Here is a 15,497-nt window from a genome sequence, read left to right as displayed (position 1 = left end):
ATTCTAACCCTGATAGTAACAAGATTTAATAACTAGTCTGTGTTTCCTAATCTTGCCAGGAAGCCAAATCAAAGACTGACCTTTTACGGTATTATTATTACAGAAATAGGTAAAATGATTAAGTTTCTGTGCAGAATTTCCCAGAGCACCCTGTGTGCCTTGGAAACAGAAGTAGGTCTGGTGTTCCCAGAGTCTCCAGGCATGATGCCGTGAGCAGTGGAGATCTGCAGTCTTTTGTAAATGAGTGGTAGGGCAGGTCAACACAAGAATGAGAAATCAAGGTGAGAAAATTCCTCTGCCAAACAGAATGAGATGTATTGATCTTGTATGAATACACACTGATGGCTCAGACACATGGGGCCAATGTTGCATCTCCTCAATATTTTTGTTTGTTTCCAATCTGGATATCTGTACATTTGTAATGTTAAGATTATAGTGGAGCACAGTTCACATAATTCATTTGAACACTTTCCGCTCTCTATGCCTCATCCAATTCACAAGCATTTTGTAAAACACAAGATGAATTTGAAATGGAGGCTTTAGGAAGTGGCTTAGTTCCATGAGCACATTTTTTTCTTGCTCTTGGCATAGTGTCCTCTCGAGTTGAAGGTGAGTTGAACAGCCTGTGCCAGCTCAATCCTCAGTTATCTGTGAACAGCCTGTCTGAACTGCAGATTAATCCAGCCAGGGATGCTGAGTTACCTCTGGATGCTGCCAAGGTTTACTAGCTCCAGCCCAGCATCGTGTGATGGGACTGTTCTGCTCCTGGGGTCTGGTTGGGTCCGTGGTGCAGATCTTTTGCTGTGGAATGAGCAAGCATCCCCAGTGCCTCAGGTGGGCTCCATCCCAACTGGTTTACTCTGTCCCATCGTCAGTGCCAGGCCAGCACCCGATGAGCCACTTGTTTGCATTGGCAGTGTTGTTACCTTGAGTTTGGCTGTTTAGGTGAGTAAATGCCCCTGATTTCCTAAAACCTGGAATGGTAGAAACTGCAGTACAGAGCCATGTCATAGAATCAAAGAATGGTTTGAGTTGGAAGGAACCTTAAATCTCATCCAGCTCCAACCCTGGCCACAGGCAGGGACACCTTCCACTAGAGCAGGTTGCTCCAAGCCCCTGTGTCCAACCTGGCCTTGAACACTGCCAGGGATGGGGCAGCCACAGCTTCTCTGGGCACCCTGTGCCAGCACCTCAGCACCCTCACAGGGAAGAGCTTCTGCCTAAGAGCTCATCTCAGTCTCCCCTCTGGCAGGTTCAAGCCATTCCCCTTGGCCTGTCCCTACAGGCCCTTGTCCAAAGCCCCTCTCCAGGTTTCCTGTAGCCCCTTTAGGCACTGGAGCTGCCCTAAGGTCTCCCCTTCAGGAGCCTTCTCTTCTCCAGGCTGACGCAGCCCAGCTCTCAGTCTGGCTCCATAGGAGACCTTTTCTGCCTGGTGGAGTTCAAAGCTGAACCTCATGTTGCCCTGAGATAGATCAAGCAATAGAACTGTTGCCTGCCTAGAATAAGCCTTTCTGGGACCAGAGTTAGAAAAAAAAAATCCAAAATCATTTTTTTTTTTCTTTAGTGTGGCAAGATGAACATTCAGGCAGGACTGACAGACCCTGCAGGAGCTCAGCTGGTGCTATGCAGTTATTCAGTGCTGTCTCCAACATGTCTTGGGCTGCTTGTGGCATTCAGCCCTGGACACTTGATACCAGTTGCCAAATACTCTTTTGTTCACTGATCTCTGCATTGGAAACTTTCAGTGATCTTGGGGTGGATGGTATCTTGCTTCTTTGGTGGTACTTCTCCAGTTTTATTGCATTAATTCCTAAAAAGTGGTTGAAGAATTCTGCCACCAAAAAATGTGCAGAGCAAAATATTCTGGTAGTGATTTATGGTAGAAGTGGTGAAGTATTAAAATGCTTGGCTCTTCATTTGAAAGTTACCTTTTGATCCTTGGGCATGTTGTCAGTTCCATGTGCTGCAGTGCCCAGGTGGAACAATCAGTCCTGTGATCCCAAGTAGGTCAATGCAGAGCAAATCGGTGCCTCAGTGCCCGGCTTCTGAGACAGTTTTATTTTAAAATCTTTCAGCATTAATTAGAGGAAGTGCAGGAGGAGGTGCCGGTACCATGGGAAATGGGAAAGTTTGGTACTGATTATTTTCAGTTTTAATGCAGCTTTTTATTTCTCTTCTGTAGTACAAAATCTGGCAGGCCAGTGGGGCACTGTTTTCCATGGAAGGGTAAAACTCCTTTTTTGGCTACCAATGTTGTTACTACAGCACCTCAGAAATAACTGGGATCCAGCTTCTACTATAATTCTTGTGTTTTATTCATGTCTTAGATAATAAGTGTTGTATATTTCAATGCCTGCTGCGTTATGTAGTCAGCTTTTGGATGCCAAGATTAGCTGGGTAGGAATCTTGGAAGTTAGTAGGTGGGTATTTTACAGGGCGAACTAGAACAATCTGTAGGATTTAAAGTCTGAGTCAGTACTAATAACCTTTTCAAGACAGTTAGAACTTGCCTTTTCAGATGTAATGTATCTTGCATTTAAATGTGTTTTAAACATAGGCTCTTGTACAGTGTTTAAATTGTGAGTGTCCTTCTGTGAACCAACCCTACTCTGAGCAACAGTTTTGCTTTGACCATGTGGCTTGAACTGGGGAGAGAATCATAGAACCATGAAATGGTTTGGGTTGGAAGGGTCCTTAAAGCTCATCCAGTTCCAACCCCATGCCACCGGCAGGGACACCTTCCACTAGAGCAGGTTGCTGCAAGCACCATGCAACCTGGTCTTCTGGTGGCTGTGTCCAGTGCACTGGTTCCTTTGCAATATATGGGCTATAACCTTTTGCTTTTCTTTCCCAGCAGCAACCCATAGCCCAGCAGGCGTCCCTTCAGCAGGTACTGGCCAGCCAGCCCGTTTGCCCCATCCAGCCTACAACCCATCTGCTACCCCAGTATCAGCCCCAGACCTCTCAGGTGGCAGCCAGCAGCACCCCACTGAAACCTCTTCAAATTTCAACTGTGCCGCAGCTTCCTCCGGTGGCCCCTTCCCAGGTAACACCTTTGGAACCCGTGTGTGAATACATCCGTTTCAGCAAAGCTTCCAGCTAATAATTAACATGATTTGTGGGGGTTGTGTGGCTATTTTGAGTGCATGCCAATTTAATTAGTCCATAAGAATATAGCCTTTTCCTAATTCCTGTACATTTCCTTACTATTTGTTTTCGTTTGGTGAAGCAGAGATCTCCTCTGTGAGCAATGCTGCCTCATGCCTACAGAATCCAGTTCGTGGCAGTTACAAATTTGCAATAACTGCTGCTTTTTTACTTTTTTTTTTCTTTTTTCCCCCATGCACCTCCCCCCGGCATAATCTCTTCCCCATCCCAGGCTTAAGAGCATGAGAAGTTGCCCAATAATTTTTTCTTTTTCTGAGCTCCCGATTTCCATGTTCCCCACCTCTCCCCTCCCTACCTCTCAGCCCTGTTTCTGTTTTCAGTAGCAAGGATGGACCCTTTCCTTGGCCTGGTGGAAGGGTTTGTTGGTGCTGTTAGAGTGTTTGGTAGTGACAGGCACCATGATGTGAAGCAGCTTGTGCCAAAGGGAAGAAACAAGCTGCTTCCATGATGATGACAGGGTAGTAACAGTCTGCTGCATCACTGGGAGGTTTTCTTTGCAAAACCCCTTTAACGGTACCTTCCGTGCTGCCTGGGTTGCAGCCAGCCTGTTTTAAAGGGTTTTAAATTGTCTTACTGAATTTTGCATGAAAGTGTTTTGCATTTTATCTGGTCCAATTCCTTCTCATTGCTGTTAAAATAAAAGCAACTTTAATTAGTATGTTGCTTGAAGGCTTCAAGATAGTGTTAGAAATAGTGTCAATCTTCTAAGGTATAAAAACATCCCTTCCCCCAGATTTTTTTTTTTCCTCTTTTACTAATGATTTAAGTATAAATCAGTTTTTATCACTGTTTGTAAACCTCAGGAAATGAATGGAAGTGATTAACAAACAGACATAATTATCATCATGGCACAGATGATTTTCACATACTTGTATGGCAAATGAAACTACTTTGTACCATCAGTGAAAGCACTTGCAATTTATGTGATATTATATTTTTTTCAGATTCCTCAGTTTCCTGTCATTCCTGCAATTACTCCTCTGGCAGGACTTGACAGCCTTCCTCCAAACCTCTCTGATTTACCTGCTGCAAACGTGCCCCCCATACCTGCTCCTTCTCAGTATTTTGCTCCAGCCGTGATTTTACCCAGCCTCCCCATGAACCCCACTCTGCCTATGGCACCAAACTCCCCTGCCCTCCCCATGCAGGCAGTCAATCTTCCTCATACCACCGTGGCTTCTTTGGTCTTGCCCTGCCAAACAATAGTGCCAAATATGTCGGCTGCTACGATCCCGCTGCTTGCTGTGGCACCGCCGGGAGTGCCAGCGCTGCCGCCGCACCATGTGGTGCCCCAGCTCTCCCAACAGCAGATGTACCCGGCCACCTTCCAGCAGATCATTCAGAGCGAAGCGCCCTCTCCCCATCACACACAGGGCACGCAAGCAGTATCCCAGGCGCAGCAACCTCAGTCACTCCAGCCAAGCATAATCCATCCTTCCGAACAGCCTCTGCCTGTGCCCGGGGCTGGACACCAGGTAATGCTCTGGGCGCGGGGCTGCAGGGTGGTTCTGAGCACAGGTGATCCTGGGGCTCCCACGCTGTACACTCATAGCAGGGAGGTCTCTTCCTTGCTGCTGGGATGGTTTGTTAACTTCTTGACCTCAGTCCTGGAGGTAGTTGTTAGAGCAGGGGCAGGTGAAGGTTGAGGCTACAGGGATTAATCTCACAGGTTTTGGAAAGTGACCAGGTGAGAGCACTTTCTGAATTCACCCTTACTTTTCCCATCTCAAATATGACACAACAACAAGCTGTCATTCTCCTGTGCCAGGAGAACGGATCAAGCTGTGATAGCAGCCACCCAGCTTTACTGATGCCGTTACTCTGATCTGTGCATGATGCACATGGGCTGCTGTGTGCAAGCCCTGGGTGAGCTGGCAGGAGAGACAGAGTAGGTTTGATGTAGAACAGCTTTAAAACAGTAAAGGGAATTGGCCATTCGTTCACGACTCCAGCAACCTGCATGGAAGAGGTCTATTAGACAAGAATGATTTCTAGCCGCAGACCATTTCCTCCTCAAATGAAATGAAGCATAAAATGGAGCTTCTAATATTAACTCTGTTTACAAGAGAGCTGGTTCAGGACTTGTTGACAGAGTCTGTAAATACTTCTATTGCCACATCTGTGATATGACAACATGAAATGCAGTCTGATCCAAGCAGGAGAGAGCACTAAATCTGTTAATAATAGCATTCCTGAAAAACCTCTATTCTACCACATCACTTTGCCATAACATACTGATTAAAGTTCATAGCATCCCATTTCAACCTGCCATATCATGGCATCTTCAAAGCAGGACATAATTTCTAACTTTCTTCAGCTGTATATTTGGTGCAGCAATACCGTTTGTGACACTGTAGGCAACATGGGGCCTGAGCCAATTACCACTAAGATCATTAGCTGTAGTGTTTCCACTGGCTTTAGAGGGAATTGAATCAGGGAGAGCAAACACAGGAAACACCAAAGCTGGGGAACTGATATTCCCAAACTGTCCTGATACAGTATTAGCTATCAAATATGTGTGGAGGATTTGCCCAGTAATATTTTTCAGAAAAAAAAAAAGTAGCTATTACAAAGAAAATGGACAAAGGTAGGGGAATATTCAATAACGTTGTTGTATGTCTTCAAATGCTTTTAATGGAGAGGTATTTCTGTAAATAAAGGCTTTCCAGTGCAGTGCTGTTTTGGCAGTTGAGGTTTAGCACCTCCTTGTTTAGTTTTGCCCAGGTGGGTTGTACACGGAACCACTTTGTGAATCATTCTAGTTGTACACCAGAGTTACTACTCTACCAGCCTCCACTTAGGCAGTTGTGTAACTGCTGTGCGTTGCAAAGCACATCATGTCTTTATTTCTATCCACATGAAAACCTGGAATCAACAATTCCAGCTCATATCCAGAATATGCAGAGAGCATGCAGTAACAAAATTCTGTGGCCTACTTCTCGTCTGAAGTCTCGTCTGAGTCTTCTTTTTTTTTTTTAATATATACATATCCTCCAAATAGGCTAGATCTCTAAGTGATGAGTCTACAAAAAAGTAAAAATTAGGCAAGAGTTTTATCTAATAGTAAAAATCCTTTTTTCTCCCATATTTTCCTTTCTTTCCTTTTTCCACTTCCCACAAGCTTAGTCCCCTTGGAATAATACATGGTGTACCTAAAAGGAGAATGTTCTGTTCTTAAATGTACAACTCAAAAGAACTGTTATGCAGAATAACAACACAGTCTCTAAGGTGGTTGGCATCTGATCGCGTCGGTCCAGTTCCCACAAAGCGCTTACGCACACAAGTTATTTTAATGCACTGAAGAAATCCACTGAGATAAATGAAACTTCTTCCTCTGTGCATGTAGCACAAGGAGGCGTTTGCAGGACTGGAGCCTTGGTGCTTAGCATGTGTCTTAAATATTTAAACTAAACAGAAAACAATGTGTTCCGCAATACACTGGTATATATCCAGTCAAAAAGAGCTGATTGTGTGGTCTATACCAGTGACTGGGTCCACATAGAGAGCGGAGTTTTAAAACAGTACTGATTTAGATTATGGCTAGGGTGTCTTTTTCTCAGCATGGCTATCGTGGTGGCTTAGTGCAAGCAGAGCAAACTATTCAGGACAATGAATTCATAATCTAAGATTTTAATTTATTAGCATTGTATGGCTTTGTTTCTATAAACTAAATAGCACCTGAGCAATACACACATTGTCATCATGATAGAGGAAGAATCCTTGTATTTTTATTTGGTTGTTTCAAAGCAAGTTTCAGTAGTTACTTGTCCAAGCAGAGACCACACAAATACAGTCTCACTGCAGACTCACAACCCTTTCTTCATGAGCTCTGGTGGCTTTGGTGCGTGGTCATGTAAGTCACAAGCACCCTGAGTAGAGGTTTGTTTTAACAGCTGTCTGTTGCATTACAGCAGATGACTGGACACACTCAGTATGCTTTGGAGGCTGGAGCCCAGGTGCCCGTGCTGCCAGTGCAACCCTCCATAGTCATGTCACCGCCTTTGCAGCTGCAGCCCGAGCTGTTGCCACCCCGTGCCGCTCCGGAAAGCGTTTCACAGCTCCATGGCAGCCTCGCTGCGGCCAGCCCGCCTGTGCCTGTAGATCACTGCCTGCCTCTGCAGCCTTCTGGCCTGCTCCAGCCTGAGCTTTCCCAGCCCCTGGCTCAGCAGCTCCCAGCTCCCCGCTCAGCTGGCCCGGCACTCGCAGAGACATCTCAAGAGGTACTTTCCTCTGAAGTAACTCACCAGCCTCACCCTTAACCTTCTTACTTGCTCCTCTGTGAAATAATGTGCTTATTTCACAAGGGAGATTATCCCCTCTCATCACATAGAGCCGCTTGGCCCAGGTGCTGGCAGCTCTAGGTCAGCAAATAATTGGCTATTTCAGATGAAGCTGGGAACTGCATGCCATACCTTGTGGAATGTCTCCTTGAAGTAATGATGCAGCAGGACTAAGTACCTCTTTGTCTGTAGCTAAGCATAAACACGGAGGCAGAAATTACTTTCTTTTAAGTGCTGGGGGTCAGCAAGAAGCTGTTCTGTGGAGTTTCATCCATGTTTTGTCCAGTCTTGTTTTAAGTGTTTCAAGCACTTGTGCAACCAGGCATCATTTGCCTTAAGAAACTGCTTCATCATCTGGTTCTTCACTATGTAAAAGCTCTCATGCTCCTCAGCTTGAGCCTTATTCCCATTTCATTTAGTGTTGTATCCTCCTGTATTGCTTGAATTCTAGCCTAGCCCTGGGATTTTTGTTTCTTGAGATATTCATAGGCATTCCCAATTCTCAGTGGCCATATAAGCAAGATACTTCTTACTGGATTTCTTTTTAAAACTATCATCCCCTCCTGTCTGCTATTTTGACTTTTCTTTCCACTCCCATGATTGTTTAACCTTTAGTCTTGACAGAATGTCACAGAACATTTCTTTCTCTTCAACTCTTTAATAGATACCCATAAGCAAAGCAAAATAAAAATGTTGGGATTCATATCAGATTTCAGTAAATAAGTCTGATTTGTTCTCCACTTCTGAGTGGAAATCTGCCTCAGCAATTCTGCTTTTGGAATTCTTCCTCTTGAGGCTCTCTGTTCTGGGCTACCTTTCTTCCCAAAGCAACAGTTCCCATCTTTTCAGACAAAATCTCTTTGGTTTTACCCATGCTCTCATGCACTTGTTGCATGCCTTGACTACATGGTACAGCCTAATTTCAGCAGAGGTACATCTTATCTCCTTTTCCAGAAGATGTTGAGTAAGAATGCTGCTAACACTAAAACCAGATTCTAATTCCCCATTTTGCCTGTTCGTCTAGTAGCAACCTTATTCTTGTCAAATAAATATTCATGCAGTGATGCGCAGGACATTTCCTGGTGAGTTTCTGTATCCTATTGGTTAGATATAGCAGGGATGGTAGAACCCATCTGTACTGCTTCACTTGCAGGATCCCCAAGTAACTCCTGGCTGTCCTATCCCATGCCTATTTTTTCTGTATGCACAGCTCATGTTAGGTTCAGTGATGTCAAAGCTACATCATTCAGTGCAGGGTCCATCCCATTAGAGAGTCTGGAAATATTAATAAACCTTGTTATTATTGTGCGGTGTGATATGGGGGATACAAGTGGTCCTGTATTACTTGAGAAATCCATGCCCACTGAGGCACATGTCTGTCCTGTCTCTTTATCATATCCCTAGGAACTTTTAACCCCTGTCTTACTACCTTCATTCACATATTTCATCTTGTAAGTTAATTCCCTTCTCTCTCTCGATTTAAGAAATTAATCCGGTATCATAAGATGGTCAAATTGATCAATGTGCTCCATATGCTGATTTTAAAACATATATTGCTAAGGTTTCTTGGGTGTAAGAGGAGTTTCATATCTGTATATATTGGAAACACCGCATTTTGTTGCTACTCTGCCATAATGTTTTTATCTCTTCTCTTTGTTTCAATATGTGGCAGTACTCACATCCAAACCAATCCAAATTCATCAGGCTAATGAGATTTTGTAAGGCACTTGATCAAGTGCATTACAAAAATTTAGATACATTATGTCTGTGTTCTCACTGCTCATTAATTTTGCAGTTTTATCGAAACTGCAGTCAAACTTGGCATGGCATATGTGTGGCATTATAAGCAAAGAGTGGGGTTGACTGGTTAACTGCTAAGCTTTTAACTCCAGTCTACCAGCTGCTTGGGTGTGAAGATGTAGTGATGACAGTCAAGGGGCTTGTTTCTAGCTGTGTGTCTATAGAAGGATTTTATAGACATATGTTTGTAAATATATATAAATATATATGAAAATATATATATTTATTAATATGTTTGGGGTGTGTGTATATACATACAGCTATATACATGCACATGTGTGTCTGTGTACATATTTGGTATGTTTTCATAGTAGGGTCAGTAGTGTCGTCAGCACAGATTCTGTGACAACAGGTCTACCCGATGCAAAGTAACTGTCACTGTCCTGGCACTGCAACCAGTGAAAAGGGGGAAGCTTTTAGGGAAAATATGATGTAGAGAGCAAAAGGAGATGGTGTGAGGGCAGTGTTTTTAAATGATGAGTTTTCATCTTGTTCTTGTAAGTTCCCCAGAAATACAATAAGCCAAATACAGTGAAAATAAACTACGTATTTCAAGAAAATATACAAAGCAATGAAGCAAATTAGATTTATACTTTATGCCTATTCAAAAATAAAATTAGGTATGTGTTGATGTGCACTGTCCTGCAATCAAGTTTTCCCATTGTGGTGAGAACTGTTTCAGTTCTTTCACCACCTCTTCTGCTTTAGAGACAACAGAAGGGGAACTAGCACATTAGTGACTTTGTCTTAAAAGAGAGACTGATGCTTTGGACACAAGTAATGTGGGGAGGGTAAAATGAGTTATTTACTTCTTTTCAAGTTTCAAGAAGTTAAATGGAATAGTTTAGAGTTACTGGTGTCTCAACAGCAAAACCTTTCATAAAGGTGTTTTTCATTTGCCGATACAATGCGTTTACTTAAATGACTTTTTCTTACATTTTAGGAGCAGGCAATACAGGACAAACTTCAAACTCTGTCACAGAGCTGTGAAAGGTATCATAATCTCTTTGGCATTAGAAATGTTTTCTTTCTGGAGGCTGTTTTTCCTCTTTCTCTTTCCAAGACGAGGCCAAATGCCTGCCCTTTGCCTTGGGCAGGGGCTTGAAGATGGAAGGGTGCACGTCTAGTGAGAAAGCTGCAGGTGTGCTGTGTGCCTGTTTTGGCCCCTCCAACACTTCTAATTCTCTAGTCTGGGTGCTGCATCCTAGGCTTGATGTGTGTATGACAGCTTTCATTTCAGCGTGTAACTTCCTTTTTGCTCAGGTAACTGAAATGGTACAGTCCCTGGGGCTGCTGTTGACTCTGTGTAAAAATGTTACTCCAGTATAGTTTGGTATATAGTTTATTCTCTCTTTGGGAATAAATTGGGAATGTCTGTACCACCCTCTGTAATGATCTTCCCCAGGTATGTTAAAGGGAAGGGCTTATCAGCGAGTTGTGTGTTGAGCCACTCAAAAGGTTTCGTTACAAGTGGTAAAACACGCACCCAAAGCCCATTCTATGGTTTTGCAGTACATGAGGCCGCCCTCAAGCTTAGTACTGCTAATGACAGAAGTAACGATAACCCCAAAAGGCAGCTTAGCACTCCTCAAAAAAAAAAAAGGAAATTCCAGTTTTTGCCAGCCCTCATCTGCCTGTTTCTGTAATCAGAAGCAGAAGGGGAAGCGTCAAGGTTCAGAGGAACCACGGAGGAAGAGCCCTGGAGAGGAAGGCTTGCTGCTGGAGTGGAGAGGGGCTGAATGGAGCAGGACTCCTCTCCCCAGGCATCTGCTGCTTCTGTGCTACAGCTCCGAATTTGGCACCAGCAGTAAGCTAGATTTTTCAGGGTTGGGATATGGATAAGGTAGATACGGACAATGTATGTTCATAAGCAGCTGAATGCCTTCCCTGTGGCAACAGCCAGCACAAATTCAGCCTTATTGATGATAAAGCTTTGGGTTAAGGATGTTAGTGACATTTTCTGTGAAATCTTAATTTTTCATGACTACATGTGAGTTCTGGCTATAAGTAAGTTAGACAAAATGAGTTCTCTTTGTCTACCTCGCCCATTGTTGAAAGGCACGTCAAATTTTCTGTCATCTTTTGAATTGTAATGTGCCTGTTCCAGAGCTGTGTTTCAAAATCTGACTTTCCTGACTGCCACAGCAGCATGGAGAGTCTGTGTCAGCTCCCGCCTCGTAGTCTCCGAGAGAGCTCTCCCTGATTCAGGTGCATGGATAACTCCGTGCTAGGGCTGGGTTGTGCTTTTGTACAGTTGGAGGGTAACAGCATGCGAATCAAATGGCTGGCAATTGCAGCAAGGGTGTCAGCTAGAATATATCCAGTGCACAAAATCTGTTTACTTCCCTAATACACGAGTTACAAGGACAAGGTAGGTGGAAAGGGAGTAGAAATAAACTGTTCTATGCAACTAGTACAAAACGAGAACTGAAAGCTGTATATTTAAGAAAGGGATCCATAGGTTAGGCTTAAATTCTTTTATGCCTGCCTGGCTAAATGAACACAGGAATAGATTGTCCAGGAAGGTGATGAAATCTCACAAGGGCTTTGTAAGATCAGTTTACACACAACTGTGTGAGGACTGGTTTAGACAGAGCTGATCATACCTTGGGGTAATAAAATAGGCCAGATGGCCTGACAGAGTTCCTTCCTGACATGGTTTTTATGAACCTCTGAAAATTTCCTGCAAATTACTTACATGTTGGCATCTTCTGTGCATGTCATATGAAAATCAGATTGTTAGCTGCTGTTTTGACTACTAAAAATAATGCAGTGTTGCTAGCTGGTCATCCGGGATACTGGGGCGCAAAACCTTCTTTCTGATCCTGGAGAACTGCGAAGAGAGGAGAGTCAGTCTTTTACAGGATGCTGTACTGACTTCTTTCTTTCATCTCCAACAAACGTCACCTGACCCTGTTTAGACCTTCTGCTGTGAGTGCAGACAGGCAGGAGTTGAGAAAACTGGACCTTAGAAAAACAGCAATTTCTCTGAACTTGTGGAGTTCAGAGGAGGACTGTGAGGATCCCTGAAGTGAAAGGATTAGGGGGATGTAGTGATTTATGAAGAGTGATGGGACTTCCCCTCTGGTATTGGCAGAAATGTTACTAGATCATTCCTTAGCAGTATGGTAGCCAGGGCTCATGCCTGACTTGAAGTAATTCCCTTCACTTACTGATAATTTTTCAGTAGTTCTCTCAGTTTAGGTCAAAAGTGTGCAGATGTGTACTTTGGGTAGTCTCTGTTGTTGTTACCTGTGCATTGTTACCTATGCATAACTCCATTGTGTCTGATGGTGGTTTTTATTTGGGGGGTTTCTTCCTTTCTCTTACAAAGCTACATGAGTCCAGATGTTGCTTCAGGTAAAGAGATGAGTGACAGCTTTGAAGGAGCAATAGGAAGTGGAAAACAAGAAGGAAAGTCTTCAAAGAAACATAAGAAATCTACACGTGCACGTTCACGCCAGGAGAAGTCCAGCAGACCCAAACTGACCATATTAAATGCAAGTACAGCCTATGCGAGGGTGACTTTAGGATTCCTTTGCCTTTGCCAGAAATAACTGTTGTAAATCTTTGCCTGCAGGTTTGTAACACGGGGGATAAGATGGTGGAGTGCCAGCTTGAAACACACAATCACAAAATGGTGACTTTTAAGTTTGATTTGGACGGTGATGCACCAGAGGAAATTGCTACTTACATGGTAAGACTTGCTTATGTGGCTGCCTCCAGTCTCTTGGTGCACCAGGTTGCTTCAGCCAACTTGTTCTCATGTGTTTATTGTCCAAGCTTTCTAGTAGTTGTGGAACGGAGGGTTAATGGAAAAGTTACTGTTTTCTTCTTTATTTTGATGTGGCTTTATAGGTAGAGAACGAATTCATATTGCAGAGTGAAAAAGAGACATTTATTGAACAAATGAAAGATATTATTGATAAAGCAGAAGATATGCTCAGTGAAGATACAGAAGGAGAGCGAAGTTCTGATCAGGGAATGAGTCCCCAGCAAGATACCGATAGACTGGAAATGGGTGAGGTAAGAAATGTTAAATAAAGATTTCTAGTTTGATTCCTTAGAGCCAGTTACTGTAAATTAATGTTACATTGTCTGTTAAAATTAGAAAAAAGTTTCTTAGCTAGAAAAATAATGCTTTTACTCCATTAAAGCTTACAATGTGAGTGCTTCTTGGAATGATGCTCATCTTGCACTGATAGGCTGGAGAACTGGGTAAAGAGAAACCTAATGAGGTTCAAGAGGAGCAAGTGCAAGGTACTGCACCTGGGGAGGAAGAACCCAAGTACCAGCACTGGTTGGGGCTAACCTACTGGAGAGCAATTCAGCTGAGAAGGACCTGAGAGTACTGGTAGATAAGTTGACCATGAGCTGGCATTATGCCCTTGAGCCGGGAGAGACAAGAGTATCCTGGGGTGTACCAGGAGTGTGGCAGCAAGTTGAGGGTGGTGTTTCCTCCTCCTCTACTCAACCCTCGTGAGGCCACATCTGGAGCACTGTGTCCAATGCTGGGCTCCTCAGTACAAGGAAGACAAGGAGCTTCTGGAAAGGGTCCAGCAGAGGCCACAAGGATGATCAAGGATCTGGAGCATCTCTTATGAGGAGAGATTGCAGGAGCTGAGCCTGGTTAGTCTAGAGTCTTTATGTTGGAAGTGGCAGAGCACTGGCACAGGCTGCCCAGGGAGTTGTTGAGTCGTCCTTTCTGAAGGCATTCAAAACCAGCCTGGATGCATTCCTGTGTAGCCTGCTCTGGGTGGCCCTGCCTTGGAAGGGGGGTTGAACTGGACGGTCTCCAGAGGCCCCTTCCAACCCTAAGGATTCTGTGTTCGGAGACAGTTCTATTGTTTTGTTTCTGTTTTTTTTTAACAGGAGAAGCGGCAGTCTCAGACGAAGACACCCGTGTATCAGCAAAACGGTAAGTGTGCCTTTGAATACAAACTTAAGCTTTAAGGTAGTCATGAGTTTGCTAGATTCAGGAAGGAACTCACCAGTTACTGCTGGTTGGAAATATACTTGAAATATGGATGTAAGAGTGGTCCCTGCTGTTAGCAACCTGGATGATCGCAGGGGTATCCTGGGTGAATCTCACATGTGGGGACGTTTAGGGAAGCCCTGGGTTGCATGAGCTGATGATAAGTGGTGAAGAAGTCAAGAAGGTACAGGCAAGCAAACCCTTTTCACAACCATGACTGCATTGGCAAGAGAAAGCTAAAATATTTATGTTTATGTTGATAATTGAATTGACAGTTTCTAACCCAGAAATTTTCAGCTACATTGGTGTTACACAGTCACATCTTAGGGGTTTTACAAGCAAATGGAATGGGAAGGGAATTGGCCCTTGGTTCTCTCTGTAAGTTCATGCTGGTGAGAAAAATGAAACCTCTGCTGAAGGAAGCAACATTTCCATAGTTCCTATTACTGCATGTGGCACTTTATTTGCTCCATGCTGATCGGGGCAGAAGGATAAGTGAAAACCTCCTTTACAAGTCCAGAAACTGTGAATCCTTCAAACTAGACTTTCTGCTCAAAAGCTCTGGTTTATTTTTTTCCATGTAAACATCATAGAATTTTCTCAGTCCACCTTTTTAACATTACCTTTATATTTCTACTAATGAAAGTTTGAAGGTGTATCTAGTTCTGGTTTGCCATTGACACAAATGCCAGGCTTTGAGATAAGATGTGGAAGAAAATATTAGCTAGAAAACTTCCAACCTGGAAAAGTTAAACTGGATGAACTTTAACAAATCTTTCATCATGAGAAAATGTCTACAGCACATAACTGTTATTCTTCTGAAAGTGTGAACACTTGAAAATGACTTAAAATATGTGACAGAATCAGGAGGCAGAAGGGATGACAATCAAATTAGGAGTTAATTGATCTTGACTACAATTGTAGAAAGTCTTCTTTTGAAACACAGAAATTAAGACTAGGTTTTGATTAGATGACCTGGAATGAATGGGGAACTATTCCATTTACTTTTTCTTTTCTTTCTACCTTTAGTTTTGCATACTGGGAAAAGGTGGTTTATTATATGTCCTGTTGTGGAAAACCCTACTACTGATGCACCAGAATTTTCCCCACCGGTACCTCAGAGTACACAGCAGTCGGAAGCGCCAGGTATTTACAAACATTACAGAAAATGGTGTCTTCTCTGAAGCTTCTGTGCCATCTCTCTTCTGTTCTTACCTGACTTAGTTGTGGTCATTTCCTTTCATTTAGTCAGAGGAAGAACATAGTGAATGTTC

General features: G+C 43.4%; 1 protein-coding gene across 1 annotated transcript in view; it reads left to right on the top strand.

The window, feature by feature from the left end:
- Positions 1-15,497, top strand: part of WNK2 (WNK lysine deficient protein kinase 2) — a gene marked incomplete at both ends in the record, with an annotated part of 111,493 nt that overhangs the window by 67,528 nt on the left and 28,468 nt on the right. Inside the window, 9 exons of the mRNA XM_080625531.1 lie at positions 2,855-3,046; positions 4,113-4,643; positions 7,080-7,388; positions 10,192-10,241; positions 12,583-12,748; positions 12,829-12,945; positions 13,107-13,274; positions 14,121-14,166; positions 15,253-15,369. Of these exons, the coding sequence (XP_080481657.1) occupies positions 2,855-3,046; positions 4,113-4,643; positions 7,080-7,388; positions 10,192-10,241; positions 12,583-12,748; positions 12,829-12,945; positions 13,107-13,274; positions 14,121-14,166; positions 15,253-15,369 (1,696 nt within the window). The remainder of the gene's footprint in view (positions 1-2,854; positions 3,047-4,112; positions 4,644-7,079; positions 7,389-10,191; positions 10,242-12,582; positions 12,749-12,828; positions 12,946-13,106; positions 13,275-14,120; positions 14,167-15,252; positions 15,370-15,497) is intronic.

The sequence above is a fragment of the Psittacula echo genome, assembly GCF_963264785.1.
Source record: "Psittacula echo genome assembly, chromosome: 9".
Taxonomy (NCBI): Eukaryota; Metazoa; Chordata; class Aves; order Psittaciformes; family Psittacidae; genus Psittacula; species Psittacula echo.
Note: the sequence above shows the minus strand (reverse complement) of the source record. Positions and strands in the feature narration are given on the sequence as shown.